Source organism: Engraulis encrasicolus, chromosome 2 (genome assembly GCF_034702125.1).
Source record: "Engraulis encrasicolus isolate BLACKSEA-1 chromosome 2, IST_EnEncr_1.0, whole genome shotgun sequence".
NCBI lineage: Eukaryota > Metazoa > Chordata > Actinopteri > Clupeiformes > Engraulidae > Engraulis > Engraulis encrasicolus.
The window spans coordinates 56,611,833-56,629,332 of record NC_085858.1 but is presented as its reverse complement, the minus strand read 5'-3'; the positions used below and the strand labels follow the sequence as shown (position 1 = coordinate 56,629,332).

The following is a 17,500-nucleotide window of genomic DNA, read 5'->3' as shown; positions in this document are numbered from 1 at the left end:
ATGATGATGATGATGATGATGATGGTGATGATTAGAGTGATGATTTTGGTGATGATGATGATGATGATGATGATGGTGGTGGTGATGATGTCAGAAATGTCAACAACAGCTGACTTTGGCTCAGATGGGGGCAGGAGTCTTATGGGGCAGGAGTCTTATGGGGCAGGAGTCTTCTCTTATGGGGGAGGAGTCTTATGGGGGAGGAGTCAGGGGGGGAGGAGTCTTATGGGGCAGGAGTGTTATGGGTCAGGAGTCAGGGGGGGAGGAGTCTTATGGGGCAGGAGTCTTATGGGGCAGGAGTCTTATGGGGGAGGAGTCTTATGGGGCAGGAGTCTTATGGGGGAGGAGTCAGGGGGGAGGAGTCGTATGGGGGAGGAGTGTTATGGGTCAGGGTCAGTTGCTATGTACACTATCTGTGTGTGTCTGACTCTTCCTGTGAATGTTAATCACATGTTGACTCGTGTATCCATGTGAATGATCTCGCATGTCATCAGAACCCATCTTGCTTCACTGAATACGAAAAAGCTTCCTATGTGGGAGAGAGTGTGTGTCTATATGTGTATGAGTGTGTGAGTGTGTGTGCCGACTCGTCCCGTTTCCTCATCAACACTGCTGTGTATACACACACACACACACGCACACACACTATTCTGCTCTCCAATGCTGTGCATGTACGACCCGCTCAGATTCCACAACACAAACTCCTCCCCTTCCTCTTCATTGCCGTGCTGTGATTGGCTGGTGTGCTGTAAAGCCCTCCCCCTCCATTGCACCGCTGCGATTGGCTGGCGTGCTGTGCTGTCTGACCTGCTGTGCTGTGTTGCCCTCGCTTGCAGGTGTGAGGAGCGAGGTGCTGCCATCTTGTGGTGAGGTTGAGAATAACAATCAGGGCCCGGCCGCAGGTTCCGCTTCGCTCTGCTCGCTCACTGGGCTGGACAACCAGCCACAGCCCGCCCCCGCCGACGCCCCATTCGCCGGTGAGTGCCCAGGCTACCTTTCTGATTGGACGTGGGGACAAGGGGGAAGTTGCAGGGCCCAGAGCTGATTGGGCAGGGGTGGGAGGGAGGTGTGTTGTGTGTGTGTGTGTGTATGCATGGGTGTGTGTGTGTGTGTGTGTGTGTGTGTGTGTGTGTGTGTGTGTGTGTGTGTGTGTGTGTGTGTGTGTGCACGTATGGGTGTGTGCGTCATCATATGAGAAGCAGGACAGAGCAACATACCCCCTCATGCCCCTCCCCCCTCGTCATGCCCCCCCCCCCCCCCCCCTCGTCGTATAAGCACTCAGGCTGCCCTCTCTGTCCATCTGTCTGCCTCTCTGCCCCTCCGTTTGTCTGCCTCTCTGCCCCTCCCTCCGTTTGTCTGTCTGTCTGTCTCTCCATTCCACTGCTGCCCTGTACTGTGTGTGTGTGTATGTGTGTATGTGTGTATGTGTGTGTGTGTGTGTGTGCCAGCTCTAAGCTGCTTTGCTGCGTTTCACGCTCCCCCCCACTCCCACTCCCAATGCATCAATCTCCACTCATTGCCATACTACTGTACTATACTATAACACATTGCCATAATAGTACCAGCGCTACCATAGATATAGATCACTGGATGCCTCATTCAGCCTATTGGCATGGCCAGCCTGGAGAGCCACCATCTTGGTACAGCGCTCCTGCCTCGAGAGCCGCCATCTTGGTACAGCCTGTAGGCATGGCCAGCTATGGGCACCGCCATCTTGGTACAGCCTGTTGGCATGGCCAGCTACGAGAGCCGCCATCTTGGTACAGTCTGTTGGCATGGCCAGCCTCGAGAGCCGTCATCTTGGTACAGTGCTCTTGTATAACCACCTATAAAACAAATTGCTTATTGCCTTGACACCAATTGATGTTCTTTTTGTGCTCTCTTTCAAGCATTACCAAACAAATAAACAATTCAAACAATAAACAATAAAGCCAACAAACTAACGTATAAAAGCAAACAATACAATTCAGCCATTTGTGAGGCCAGAAAGGGGCGTGGTCATGTGAGGTCTAGTGTTCTATAGCTATTCAGCGCTACCAGCCGAGTGGGATGCTCCACCCCCTCAGCTTTACTGGTGTTCCTTCCTGTCATGTGCCACGTCACTGGCCAGCTAATTGGCTAGTGGCGGTCATGTGACAAGCTCCTGGCCAGCTGATTGGCTGCCCAGGCTCCAGAGTCTGATGGACTGATGATGGGTAGTGGCCAGGTCTCATTCTCATTGGCTACACAGTTACTGGAAATACATGACGCAACTTTGCATCTCTGCATGTGACCTATCAAACACACGTCAGCCATGACACATGTGGCCACCTTCCCCAAGAGCAGTGATGGGCAACCTGCTTTCAGAAGCCACAATCCAGTGCCACATATTCCAAATGACCAATTAGGACAATTTGAACTGAAATAACCGCAGTGGCCCTTTTTTGGGCTTTTTAAAAAAAACAATGACAATAACACTCTTGAATCTTTTGATTGAGCTAATTATGAGTGTTGAATGATCTAATTATGAGATGCTATAGTGACCAGACTGTGCCCCACCCCCGCCCCTCCACCCCCATCTCCAGTCCAGCAGAACAGGCTTTCCTCTCTTTTTCCTTCTAAAGATTTCTCTCTTCTGTGGATGTCTTGGTGTTTCTTTCTCTTCCTCTGTGTCGTAAATGTGCTCTTTCTCTTTTCTCTTTGCTCTTCTCCCCTCCTCTTCTCTATGTGTATATATCCTTAACCATATATACATACCCATCTCTCCATCTCTGAACCTCTTCCTCATCACTCCATTCCTCCCTCTCCTCCCTCCCTCCTTCCCTCTCCTCTCCTCCTCTCCTCTCCTCTCCTCCCTCCCTCCTTGCCTCTCCTCTCCTCCTCTCCCCCTCTCCTCATCTCTCCTCTCCTCTCCTCTCCTCTCCTCTCCTCCTCTCCTCCCTCTCCTTCCCTCCCTCCTTCTCCCTCCTGCGGATGTCTGTGGGACGGACAGGTGCCGACTCGTGTCCTCTGCAGATTGAGGAATAGGTATGCCCTTATTAGGAAACATCCTGAATACCTATGCCCTTATTAGGAGACATCCTGAATAGGTATGCCCTTATTAGGAGACATCCTGAATAGGTATGCCCTTATTAGGAGACATCCTGAATACCTATGCCCTTATTAGGACACATCCTGAGGAATAGGTATGCCCATATTAGGAGACATCCTGAATACCTATGCCCTTATTAGGAGACATCCTGAACACCTATGCCCTTATTAGGAGACATCCTGAATAGGTATGCCCTTATTAGGACACATCCTGAATAGGTATGCCCATATTAGGAGACATCCTGAGCAGGACACAACACTGGAATACACAAGTACCCAAACCTCATTGTTATAGAAATGCACACGCAGAAATACACTCGTGTAACAGAGCACACCCTTCAATTGTTGAGGTATGCCCTTTGAGTCAAAAAGTGATGTGTGCCTCAAAGGCACCCCCTTGTGGCAGCGTGACTTAACTGACGGTTAGAGTTAGGGAAAGGTCTAGGTTTAGGCCTCGTCAACATGCAAAGTGGCACGCTTGCCTTCAACGTCAAAAATTGAAGCCTGGTCATAGTGAGAAATTGACGAGGTGGGATGTGATTGTGTTGCATTGCATTGCAGTAAAGTAGTATAGTATAGCCCCTCAAAAGAATGTTACCACAGCATATACAGCCTAGCCTCGCGAGCCATCCTACGTACTTCCGCTAAAGGATTGGCTACACTACGGTAGTCTGGCCCCCCTTTTCTGTGGAGCGATTGCAGCGGCAGGATTTGGCTGCCCAACGCTCCTCAGAAAACAGCCAATAAGCGAATAAGCGCCCCACGTGGGGACAAAAGGGGGAGGGCGCTCATGATGATGACGTAAACGTCTGCGCCAATGGCTCTGGGGTCCGTATCTCGAAAGCGTCTTTGCTAACGACGGTAGCAACGGCCTTCATAAAGGGCAATTCCGGCCAGTTTGGATTCATATCCCATCTTGGGTGGACCCAGGGAAAAGGATGAAAGGGGAAACCGCGAGAAATTTTCATGCATGCTGCGCAAAGTTGTTCAATTGCGCTGTTTTCGGTTAAACCCTGGCCCGTCGGGCACGTATTTGACCTGTTTTAAAGCTCCTAGCATGCATTAAAACCCTTTTGAACGCTTTGGCCGTGGTGTGTGGGTCCATACAAGTCGATCTAGTGGTTCACAGTTCCATTAGGTAGCACAGGTACGATACAACAGGAGTTTTCAAAAGTGGCGCACCTACCTCCCTCAGCTTCCGCCTTCCAACTACGTCCGCAAAATGGTTCGCCAAAGTGATACTTCATAGTAATCCATTTTATTTTTGTCCACCAAAGACGAGCCACAAGAAACAAATTCACACGTTCCCATGTCCTGTGTTGTTATTCTCTCGCAGATTCATTTCTCACTGACTGAACGCAGTTTAGTGACGTCACGGTGTCACATGACTCCTGGAAGGAACGCTATTCGCTCATCCAGTTATTATACAGAAGCGAGAGAGAGAGAGGCGCTGTCGTAATATACTGTTTGATATTTTGAGATGGATCCTTCGTTGGGGTCTGGTGGTTCAATTGAAGAGTTTGGTGGCCATGGTTATCTTTTTCGAACCAGAATATTTGTTACAGATAAAGAATTATTGCCACAAATTTGAACTTTTCATGACTATTTACTTTGTAATAAACTAATATCTACTAGTATGACCAAAGTACAGTAGGTTTTGCAGCTAAAAAATTCTGTTACTGGAAATTCAAAATGTCTACTATATAGATGAAGTAGATTACAGTATATTTGTTGTTATATCTCCCTTATATCTCCTTTAATCTCTCTCAGATCTGTTGTATCTGGATGCGTTCCGGAATGGCCTCGACACATTCCAGCACCACGGCAACGAGACCTTCAGTCGTCACGGCAACCATCTGTTTCCTCACCATGCCTCCGCCAGCAACATCAACCTGGAGGAGAGGGGCGTGGTCATGATACCAAGCCCCGCCCCTAAAAGCACCCCGTGCACCCCACGACCCTCTCGCTCTCAACACACACACCGACACGGACCCTACGCTGTCTGAATACACACACCACACACACACACACACACACACCCCACGACCCTCGCGCTCACACACACACCGACATGGACCCTACGCTGTCTGAATACACACACCACACACACACACACACACACCCCACGACCCTCGCGCTCACACCACAACCCCACGACACGGGCAATACGCCGTCTGAAGCAACCCTCCAAGACACCCTGCCCCCCCCCAAACACCCCCCCCCCCACACACCACACCCTCCAACACACCCTGCCCCTACGCTGTAACGCTGATACACACAGAGATATTTACGTTCACCGTAATAGACCCCAAAAAACACTCTGGCAAACTCTACCATATCCCCTCATGCATCCCACACACCTACGCCGTGATAGACCCCCAAACACACTCTCTGGCGAACTCTACCATATCGCCAGAGAGTGTGTATAAGAGAGAGGTTCCGCTGGCCCATTGTTTCCGGGTTCGACCGTCGCAAGGGGGAGAGGGGGGGAAATCCCCCTTTTACACCTACGCCGTCATAAACCCCAAACACTCTCTGGCGAGCGCTACCATATCGCCCCCCCTGCAGCCCTCTCCCCACCGCACCCCAACAGACCCCCAGTGACTGTGTGAGTACTCCCCCAAAAAACAACCAACACCCACCACAAGTCCCACCACCACAACTCCCACGAAAAACAACCACCACAACTCCCACCACCACAAGTCCCACCACAAGTCCCACCACCACTCCCACCACGGCCTCCCCCCCCCAAAAAAAAAAAAACCCACCTGGGAACTCCACCACAATACACAACATGCAACACACACACACACACACACACACACACACACACACACACACACACACACACACACACACACACACACACACACACAGCCAGAGATGTGCTGAGGAGACGAAAAACTCACATGCAGCCAGACACACACACACACACACACACACACACACACACACACACACACACACACACACACACACACACACACACAGACGTACACACGCACAAACAGAAACATACATTCTCCCAACCATGCGCTGGGTACTCCAGACACATGCTGAGACACACATCAGGACCAGCAATTCCACTTCCTGTTCACAAGATGCACTAACCATCCCATAATACTGTTCATGGTGTGCACGAACCATCCCATAATACTCCAACACTATCTACGTTGTGCACTAACCATCCAACACTATCTACGTTGTGCACTAACCATCCAACACTATCTACATTGTTCACCTCCTGCATCTAAAGAGAAAAAAAGACAAATCTCACAGCAATAAACTCACGCGTCTTCTGATAAATCTCGGGGGAGGATATTCTACTCACACGTCTTCTGACACCCTTGGAGGTCCAAAGTCTGAAGTGTGTCGATTCCAAATACCAAATCTGGTGTGTGGTGCTGTGCAAGCTATACCTTCGCTCTGTGCAGGGCTTCGAACCGGTTCAAGGAACGAAAACGAAAACCAGGAACTTTTTGTATTTTACAGGGAACAGAAACGAAACCGGAAACGTTATTATTTTTATGTTCTGGAACGGGAACACTTATTTAAAAATAATGGTAACCGGTTAATACCGGTTAATACCGTTCCTTAAACTAAAAAAAAAGTAATTATTTTCCTGCGCACGTTACCATGACGGCTGAGGTTCACGTCTTGTGTGACATCAGACATTCTCTGACTGAATGGAGAGAGAGCTGTAGATTACAAAGTCTTCACTCCACATCTTAATTAAGAGAAACCACTGTCATACAAAAGGACAGAGTTTGCATTGCATTATTGTAAGACATTGCAGGGAAGCGCGTGTAAAGCGCACCGACAATGTTTCGGCGTTATTGGGCATCCATGGCCGCTTCAAATATGCACAAACTCACAATGTCCATCATAGTGCTCCCCGTGACCCAAGTCAGCGTAGGTGCACATTTTCATAATTGAGGTTTATTCTCTGCTTCTCCGCTTAGGTCGTCCCTGAATGATAAAATTCTGGAGGATATTCTTTTCATCCGCTTGAATAAGCAGTTTTGAAGCAGTTTTTCTTGGTTAACGTCAGTTAGGCCTATTGGGAGTAATCAGCTGACAGGAACGAAATTAACCGTTCCGGGAACAATATTTTTTGGTTCTAACCGGTTCGGGAACGTCAATTTATTGGTGGAACTCAAAACCGGAAACGTTATAATTCCGTTTCTGTTCGGAACGGAACGTTTGGAAAAAAATAACGGTTCAAAGCCCTGGCTCTGTGCTTAATCATCTGGAAGGAGGATAACAAACACGTCCTGATAGTGTGTGTGTATACCTTAAGGAGGATAACAAACACGTCCTGATAGTGTGTGTGTATACCTTGAGGAGGATAACAAACACGTCCTGATAGTGTGTGTGTATACCTTAAGGAGGATAACCAACACGTCCTGATAGTGTGTGTGTATACCTTAAGGAGGATAACAAACACGTCCTGATAGTGTGTGTGTATACCTTAAGGAGGATAACAAACACGTCCTGATAGTGTGTGTGTATACCTTAAGGAGGATAACAAACACGTCCTGATAGTGTGTGTGTATACCTTAAGGAGGATAACAAACACGTCCTGATAGTGTGTGTGTATACCTTGATGATGGTATTGTTTTCACTTTTGTTTTGTTTTGTTCCCTACATTTGTACACATGTTCTGATGTTCCGATTACACGTCAGGAGTTCCCTACATTTGTACACATGTTCTGATGTTCCGATTACACGTCAGGATTATTATTCTGTGAGCATGTTGGTAACGCTCTTCAGACGGCGGAACACTAAAAACGCACTTTGATACCTACACAGGTACACTTCACACACAGCATTCTGACGACCCACTAATCAGGTACACTTAACAAGCAGCATTCTGACGACACACTAGACAGGTACACTTCACACACAGCATTCTGACGACCCGCTAGTCAGGTACACTTAACAAGCAGCATTCTGGCAACCCACTATGTAGACCACAGCAATTCGTTCAGCGTTCCTGTGGACGGTACAAAGGAGTGTTTTTCATAGATGATGCAAATAGCTAATTTAGCTAAAATGGTGCACATGGATACGACATCATCATCTGGTTCAGGGATGGGCAACGGGAGGCCTGAGGCCCACATGCGGCCCGCCTCCTCACTCAGTGCGGCCCGTAGTTTGAAAAAAAAACCAAAAAACACCAGATTTTTTTTTACCACTACTGAATCCATCTGTTGTAATTCTACTGTTGGCCAATAGCGTACAGTACAATTCTATTCCATCCAACAATACGGGCAGTCAGTGAGCAAGGAACTGCACCTCGAACTCTGTGAGTTGCAGTCAGATCCGTGGTCAGGTGGCCCCCTATGATGCTGGATATGAAATAAACAGATCTGTGGTCAGGTGGCCCCCTATGATGCTGGATATGAAATAAACAGATCTGTGGTCAGGTGGCCCCCTATGATGCTGGATATGAAATAAAACCCTGGCCCTCCTCATCATGAAAGTTGCCCATGCCCAGATTCTGGTTCACGAGCAGATCTTTTGATTCCAATATCGATAATCTGTCATTAGCCTGTTTGTTTGATGTCGGATAAGTTTGGACAAGACTGTTGACTGGTCTGATTGTGAATTCCCCAAACTGGCACGCACAAATGACCTCGAGTGTTGACTTTCCATGACCCTAAATACCTTGAAGGACAGCGAGCGAAACTGCAACCAGCCGATCATCAAGAAAGGGCTTTGAGGGTCGCATTGCCATGTGGGGAGCATTTGGGTGGTGGAGGGGACCCCGGGGATGGAGGAGGTGGTGGTGCCTGGACTGGGGAGGAGGGGGGCATGAGGCAGATTTGGGTTGGGGGGGGGTGCATGCTTGGCCCTCGGAGCTCTCAGATGGACAGGATGGGGGGGGGGGGGCATTAAGTGAATGTGAAATTGTCCCCGAATTTATCTTCTGTATTGGGGGTGGGTGGTCTATAAAGATAGGAGAGATACTGAACGAGATCTTCAACTGAAGGAACTTAGCGGAGATGCGGAGGGGGAGAACCGTCCTATCAGGGCGCCCAGGGCCTTGATCTGAATGATAGCGGAGGAGGAGGGGGAGAACCGTCCTATCAGGGCGCCCAGGGCCTTGATCTGAATGATAGCGGAGATGCTGAGGAGGAGAACCGTCCTATCAGGGCGCCCAGGGCCTTGATCTGAATGATAGCGGAGGAGGAGGGGGAGAACCGTCCTATCAGGGCGCCCAGGGCCTTGATCTGAATGATAGCGGAGGAGGAGGAGGAGAACCGTCCTTTCAGGGTGTCGGGGGGAACCAGGGTCTTGCCTGGCTCTAAATAGGAACCAAAAGGAACCGTTACAGAACACTATAGAGTTCCCAGCGCCCAAACACTCTGATTTTCATGAACCAAGTTAGTTGGTCTGGGATTACATGGGTGCTTTGGGAACCGCCCCGGTTCTATTCTGGTCTGAAAACGTTAATAGAACACTGTTGTTGTTGTTTTTTTTTTTGTTTTTTTTTGCTCCTGCTTCTCTCGGCGATGGAACCGCTCAGTCTTTGTAATGATTCCAGTTCTATTGCCACACCTTTAAAGGAGGTTCCAGGACCCATGATGGATCCAGGACCCAAGGCCATCAGAGGTGTCAAAAGACCATTAGCATGAGGTAGCTAACCAAATGGAACCAAGGACGCCTGAGGACTACCTTTGGGAACTAAAACCGATGGATTCTAGAACGTTGGAAACCAAAGCAGGTTGATGATTCTAGAACATTGGGAACAAAGGAGTTTGGTGATTCTAGAACATTGGCAACAAAGGAGTTTGCCGATTGTGAAATAATGGGGATTCAAGGAGTTTGATGATTCTAGAATCTAAAGCATAAGGAAGTGAAAAAAAGAATGTTCCGCCCATATTGTCCCATCCTCACACGTGCTTGTCTTAAGCCCAGGACCTTTGTCTATCTCTCTCGTTCTCACTCCCTCTCTCTCCCCTGTGTAAAAATGATTTTATATGTTGTGTAGGCTAGCTCTCGTTATTGTTTTATTTATTTCACGTCGATGTGCCGATTGGATATTACTCCACAGATGTGATGTGTGCAGTTCCCTCAACAGCCTGCAGCTCCCCCTGCTGACGGGAGGCCAGTGGCAACACTCTGTTACACTGTGCAGTAATGCAGAACACACACACACACACACACACACACACACACACACACACACACACACACACACACGCACACACCACCGTGCACTAGGGGTAGATCAGTGTTCCCATAACATGAAGAACACAGGGAGCAGCATGTCACCATTCACATGTACAGCACACACACACACACACACACACACACACACACACACACGCACCTTACTTACAAAAGTCACAAAGTAAAGCGGATTGTGTACATGCGCACAAACACACACACTGAAAAATAAGCTCAAACTCGAATACACACACACACACACACACACACGCACACACACGCACACACACACACACACACACACTCACACACGCACTCACACACACACACATAAGCAGGGTGTGCATGCATATACTGTATAAGGAAATGTTTCACTTTATTTCTCATCTTCTATCCTGAATGGACACAGAACAACTGGATCACATTAACACCTAAACTAGCAGTGAAAAGACCTTGCTGATATTGTCTGTGTGTGTGTGTGTGTGTGTGTGTGTGTGTGTGTGTGTGTGTGTGTGTGTGTGTGTGTGTGTGTGTGTGTGCGTGCGTGCGCGCGCATGTAGGGGGTTGTGTCGTGTCAATGTATGGGTTTCCAAAGTGTTACACTCACTCACAATGAAAAAAAAAACACTTTTGTAACTCAATCCTCACGTGTTGTCCCCTAAAACCTGAATAAACCTGAACTTTTGCAAACTATTTCATTCAACCTTCTGTGTGTTTTTCTTTGTGCCTCTTTCATCACAGGGAAAATGAACACCTCCAAAATATTGCAGTCTGCATCAAGACGCCATTTTGAGAATATTACCATAGTGTAGTATAGTAGTAGTAGAAGTAATTAGTAGTAGTAATATTACCATAGTGTAGTATAGTAGTAGTAGAAGTAATTAGTAGTAGTAATGGTGTAGTATATTGCAATGATGTAGTAACAACAGTTTTGGTAACTACTATTATAGAACTACTATTATTGTTGTTTTATAGGGGGTGCACAGAAAAAAAATAGTGTGGCACAATCCATGTAGGCTATTGGGGTGGGGGGGGGGGGCTTGTCATGGTAAAGTTTGTGGAAACTTATACAACGCCGCAGGCGTGTTGTTGTCCACGAGAGGGGTCTTTTACAACAGCGCATAATCTCCTCTGGCCTTTTCTCCACTGCAGACAGCGCATGTGCTGTGCTGCTGGAGTACCCTCAAAAGTTTCGCAACTTCCGCAGAGCAAAAGGAGCAAGACAGACTCGAGAGAAGAGAAGACAAACTCCTGCAACTCTCCTGATCCAACTTCACTCCGCGGATTAAGCGAACAGCAGCGATGGCAGGCAGAGACCGTGTCGCACACTTGATGAGGCAGCTGGCCAGTGCCGCGTGAGTGCAGCTAGAAACTCTTTACTTCGTCCGCTCCACTGCACACTCACAAACAAACATGCGCGCACACCCCCACCACCAGGGGTGTAGCGGGTCGGCTGTTCCAATAAGAACTTGGTTCCATAAGTAAAACCCATTAGGTTAACCTTGAGGTAGTGAGTCGCAACATTGTTGTTTTCTCTTATCTTTATGCCGTAGGGCGTACAGACACACACAAACAAACATTCGCGCACACCCACCACCTCTGCAGGTTGCTTCGGACACTTCACACACGCGTGCACGCACAAGCATATGCGCACACAAACAAACACTGCAGCACCACTCTACTCTGCGGGTAGTTGTGTCGTTTTCAGTCGCACACGAGTCACTGACCTTCTCGCGACCATGATTTTGCACTAGTCTCGTTGCCATGTGTCTGTGCAGCTGAGCGCGCGCGTGCGTGTGTGTTCCGAAGTTGCATAAAGCTGAAATACAACTTAAACATTTAAGCTTAAAACTGACATACATCTAGGAAACTCGAGTCGCAGAGGCCACATGTGTTTTTGCATTGCAGTGATTCAATCTGTAGATGTCATCTCCTTATGGCAACCCAACCCAATATTAGCCTACATTTAGTATTGTGTATTTCAATAACTATACAATAGATAGACGTCAGAGGCGTGCTCAGTCCCTTTAGGAAGATGAAAAAAGTATTCTTGTGGGTGCTCTTTGGTTCAAGGTTCAATGTCAAAAAAGTTGCTTGAAAAGAGAAAAAACTTTTCTTCACCAAGGCATTCCAAAAAGTATAGTTAAAATGTCTTTATTATTATGACATGTCCATTAAGTGCCTTGGTGAAGAAAAGTACCTACTCTGTATATGGGTCAGTGAGGTTTTTTAGGGCTCAGACGTCAGGTGGTAGCCTACAGCACAGGCCTGTAAATTCATTAGTAATTGGTACGCTAATGAATGTGCTGTAATGAATATACTGCTTAGACAAGCCACTAAAACAAACAAACAATTTAATCACAGTATAAGATAGTGGCATTAGTTGGTGTTGCACCCCCTGATGTGTGCTAGGCTACTAGAACTTCATTGACCCTCATATTTCTATTGCACAACAAGGCACAGCCATAGTAGGCTAATGATCACTTGGGTGCAGTTATGACGGCAGTTGCAAGCTAGGTTAGACATCAGAGCAGGGGTTCAGGTCCCACAGGACCCACAGGACATTATGTTGCGACCCAATTTTTTGTATGTTGCCGGAAATTGACCAATTGATTCTCATTATAAAAAATATAACCATTCATTTAGTAGCATACATACAGTAGCCTATGTTTCCTATCAGCATTTGCATTTCATGCTGACAGTCCGTTAGACATCAACTGGAGAGGAGTTAATACATTTTTACACCACAGCTCCACGACCCACTTTTGGGTCCCGACCCACCAGTTAAGAAACAGTGCATTAGACCAGGGTTTCCGAAACTGTGGTGCGTGCACCCCTGGGCGTGCGCGGCATGCCATAAGGAGGTCCGCGAGCTAAATTGAGCAATGGTGGATATGTGAGTTTTTATCCAGCATTTTTCATTGTATGGTGAATTGTATGCTGGAAGGGTCCATCTGAAGTGTAGTTGAACTCCTAGACAATTGGAAAAGAGGATTCCCCAAAACAACTGTGCATAATGTGCAGTGAACGCGCAGTGAATCATACTTGCGTGGCCATCAGCACATCCAAATATGTGCTTAGGGGTGTGCGAACCACATTGAAATGTACAAGGGGGTGTGCAGGGTAAAACGCTTGGGAACCGCTGCAGGCCTGGACACACTACATTAGAGTATAGGGCTAGTTATTATGCCTGTTAGGACACACTGCATTAGTTATTATGCCTGTTAAGCATTAGAGTATAGGCCTGGTTATTATGCCTGTCCCTTGCACATGTAACGCGGCCTTGTACTTGAGTGTTTGACCTGTTATGTCTACTAGGTTAGGGGGCAAAGGGGGCAGTTGAGAGAGAATTGAGTTCCCATTACATGATTCTATAGAGTTATGGGGCATGTATTACGTTCAGTATGTCTAACTCAATACTTTAGGTTCTTTTGCCCTACGACATGTAAAAGTTTTTATCTTTTACCTGACATGTTTCGACGGTATTACTTCAGACAGTGACCCTCTGATGAAGACTGAAGTAATACCATCGAAACACGTCAGGTAAAAGACTTGTTAAAAAACTTTTAACATGTCTTAAGGCAAAAGAAAATCTAAAGTGTTGAGTTATGGGGGCTCTCAGATGACTTTGGCCCCGGGCTCCGCCACACCTGCCAGTGGCCCTGAGAATGTCAATAAAGGGGCGTTTGACCTTGGCCTTGACCTCAGGATCAGATATGTTTATCTCACCTCACCTGACTAGGCCACCGCTCACCACAACACACCCACCTACTGCTCTCCCTCTGTGGCGGTGGACCTGTACGTGTGTGTGTGTGTGCGTGTATGTGTGTGTGTGTGCGCAGGGACGGATCATGACTCCATGGGCCCCTGGGCCAGACAACAAGAAAGGGCCCCCTCCAGATGTTAGAGACCCTTTATTGTTGGGCATTCAGGTGTTTTCCCCCTGAAAATATGTGAAAATAGAGTTGTTAAAAGTGTGATTTTACACAACATGAGAATGGAAATTTTGATGATTGGGCTTCAGGGCCCTCTGGACTCTTGGGCCCCTGGGCCTGGGCCCGGTAGGCCCTTGCAGTAATCCAACCTTGTGTGTGCGTGTGTATGTGTGTGTGTGTGTGTGTGTGTTTGTGTGTGTGTGTTTGTGTGTGTGTGTGTGTGTGTGTGTGTGTGTGTGTGTGTGTGTTGTGTGTGTGTGTGTTTGTGTGTGTGTGTGTGTGTGTGTGTGTGTGTGTGTGTGTGTGTGTGTGTGTGTGTGTGTGTGTGTGTGTGTGTGTGTGTGTGTGAGAGTGCGTGTTTGAGTGTGTGTGTGAGTGCGTGTGTGTGTGTGTTTGTGTGTGCACATGTGTGTGTGCATGCGTGTGTGTGTGTGTGTGTGTGTGTGTGTGTGTGTGTGTGTGTGTGTGTGTGTGTGTGTGTGTGTGTGTGTGTGTGTGTTTACTACACATAGACCATGCTCTGGAGCAGCACCACGGAAACGGAGAGATAGAGAGCGAAAGAGAGAGAAAGGGGGACTGAGGACAGAGAGAGAGAGACAGAGAGAGAGAGAGAGAGAGAAAGGGGGACTGAGGAGAGAGAGAGAGAAAGAGAGAGAGAAAGGGGGGCTTCTTCTTCTTCCTCCTCCTCTTCTTCTTCTTCTTCTTCTTCTTCCTCTTCCTCTTCTTCTTCTTCTTCCTCTACTTCTTCTTCTTCCTCCTCTTCCTCTTCTTCTTCTTCTTCTTCTTCATCTTCTTCTTCCTCTTCCTCTTCCTCTTCCTCTTCCTCTTCTTCTTCTTCTTCTTCCTCTTCCTCTTCCTCTTCCTCTTCTTCTTCTTCTTCTTCTCCTCCACATTTTATTGCAACGACTTTTAGACCTAGGGGTAGAGGGAGGGATGGTGCACTGGATCAGAGACTTTTTAACTGACCGCCCACAGCGTGTGTCCACCAGAGACTTGGTCTCAGATGAGCTGGTCCTTAACACGGGGGCCCCACAAGGATGCTGTTTGTCCCCTGTTCTGTTCTCTGTGTACACAAATGAAAAGTCACTCTGTTATGATGACTTTAAATTGGTGAAATATGCAGATGATATGGCTTTAGTGGGACTCTTTTATCAGAATGACAGTACATCTGACTATTTGGATCATGTTGTTTTTATGTTAGAGCAATGGTGCAAGAAAAGCTCACTTTTACTCAATGTATGCAAAACCAAGGAGCTAATTCTTAACTATAGTGGTGTCCCATCACCCCTTTTACTCTCCAAACAAAATATTGAAATTGTTGACTGTTTTAAGTATTTGGGCACATACATTGACACAAAACTGAGCTTCTCAGACAATGTTGATGCCATATGTGAAAAAGCTAAAATTGAGAGGCTTTGGAGTTAACAGAAACATTTTGGAGAGGACCTATGCTAGCTTAATAGAGAGTGTCATTACCTATAACATCTCTGTTTGGTATGGCCACCTCACCCTATCTAATAAGAACAGGCTGTCCAGAGTGGTGAAAAATGCTGGAAAAATCATAGGTCGACCCCAAAAGCAACTAGACAAGCTGTAATGAACTGCAGTTGATAGGAAAACCACAAGAGTGATTCTCTAATTCGGCTACACTTTTAAGTCCGTGGACTTTATTTGGCAATTCCACTAACTATTAACTGCATCCAATGATGTTTTGGACATTAGAAAACATTTATCTTTCATATAATACAGAAAGTGTAGACATAGCATTATTTCTCTCAGCAAGAATGAATATTTAATACTGGTTTTGGGCGTTTTCATGCCGTCCTGTTTTCCAAATGTCAGATTCAGTCTTCATATTAGCATGTAAAGAAACTTGTTTTGCCCAAGACGATTGCAAATGTTGATTCACAGTAATCATCACAATATGACAAAACTGTCAGAAAGACCACTGTCCTTTCCATTATACATGAAATTTGCCATTTTGTGTGTGTCCACGAAAACTGTGTTAACCGTGTCACGGTCTGAAACCTCCTCCATAAATCAGTAATGGTTTGGTCTTAGGCCATACGAATAACATCACGTGATGTCATAACCTCTTTGGCAGGATACGGGAAGACTTTTTGGTAAATTTTGAGCTCCATCCTTCCATAATTTAATCCATTCTTTTTCATGTTCTCATAGCGGGAAAATTGCCTGTCAACAGTGTTATCAACATATTCATAAGAATCTGAATTAGAAATCACATGTAGAAAAACACAGATAAAGCATACAGATACATCAATTGATTAAGGTGTTGTGGTGGAACTTCTGAGGTCCTCAGTTAGCACAACACCATAAAAATGGCTGAAATGTCAACGGTGTTACCGTCAATGGTGTTACAATTAAGTATGACAGTCAGGGTTGCCAGATGAGGCTGATGATTTCCAGCCCAAAAAATGATCAAAATCCGCCCTAAAAACCGCCCAATTCTATTGATTTATATGGCAGTGGGAAGGTTTTTCTGATAGATGCCATTTTTACCCGCACACGGCCATCCTAAGCAGCCCAATTGGGCGGGAACCAGTCCAATCTGGCAACACTGATGACAGTTGAGGAGGAGTATGTTTTTGCCAATTTATATCCATATTGACAGACAAACAAACAAAATAATTAGTGTTCTAGGGAGATGGGTTTGTCTGCTCTGTTTTTTTCTCCTAAAAAAGTGCCGACTTGTTCCCCTGCACTGTTGACCGTAACACAGTTGAGTTACACCGTTGACTGTTTTGAAAGTGTTTTTGTGCTATTGATCCCTTATGTGTTGGAAAAATTCTATGAACATACACTAGGGATTATCTCTGGAGAAGGAAGTCTTGTGTAAGGAGGGTGACTATATTCAAATCAGACGTTACAGGGATTTATGATGAAAAATGTGTCAGTCTGTATCACAGTGACTCATAAAATCCTACTTATGAAGCTCAACAATCACATTTTCTATATCAGTTGCACAGATTAATGACAACATTACTGCTAAGGGACATAAGCACTTTCAAACATATATTGTTTCAACTCTGTAGTATTTTTATATATGTTTGAAATGACATAGTATTTGTCCATAACACTGTTGACAAAATAATTAAGCAAATGTTCGCTTTCATTAGAGTATTTATCAAATGATTTAGGATTAAGCTTGGCAATTTGTTTGTTTGGAAACTTAAATATATACACTATGTAAACATCTAGGTCATTTAGTCGAAAAAAAATACTGATAATTGACATTTTGCTTTTGCCAAAAGCGTAGGGAAATCGTAGAATCACTCACAAACAATTTGGATGACAACACC

The 17,500-nt window shown here is 46.3% G+C and overlaps 2 protein-coding genes across 2 annotated transcripts in view; both read left to right on the top strand.

The window, feature by feature from the left end:
* rnf157 (ring finger protein 157) overlaps positions 1–5,075 on the top strand; it is a 42,458-nt gene extending 37,383 nt beyond the window's left edge. Inside the window, exons 18-19 of the mRNA XM_063218758.1 lie at positions 837–977; positions 4,840–5,075. Coding sequence (XP_063074828.1) covers positions 837–977; positions 4,840–5,075 — 377 coding nt within the window. The remainder of the gene's footprint in view (positions 1–836; positions 978–4,839) is intronic.
* Positions 5,076–11,417: 6,342 nt separating this feature from the next.
* The window catches only part of adhfe1 (alcohol dehydrogenase iron containing 1), a 22,230-nt gene continuing 16,147 nt past the window's right edge, over positions 11,418–17,500 (top strand). The window contains exon 1 of the mRNA XM_063217055.1: positions 11,418–11,600. Within this exon, the coding sequence (XP_063073125.1) occupies positions 11,548–11,600 (53 nt within the window). The 5' untranslated portion in view covers positions 11,418–11,547. The remainder of the gene's footprint in view (positions 11,601–17,500) is intronic.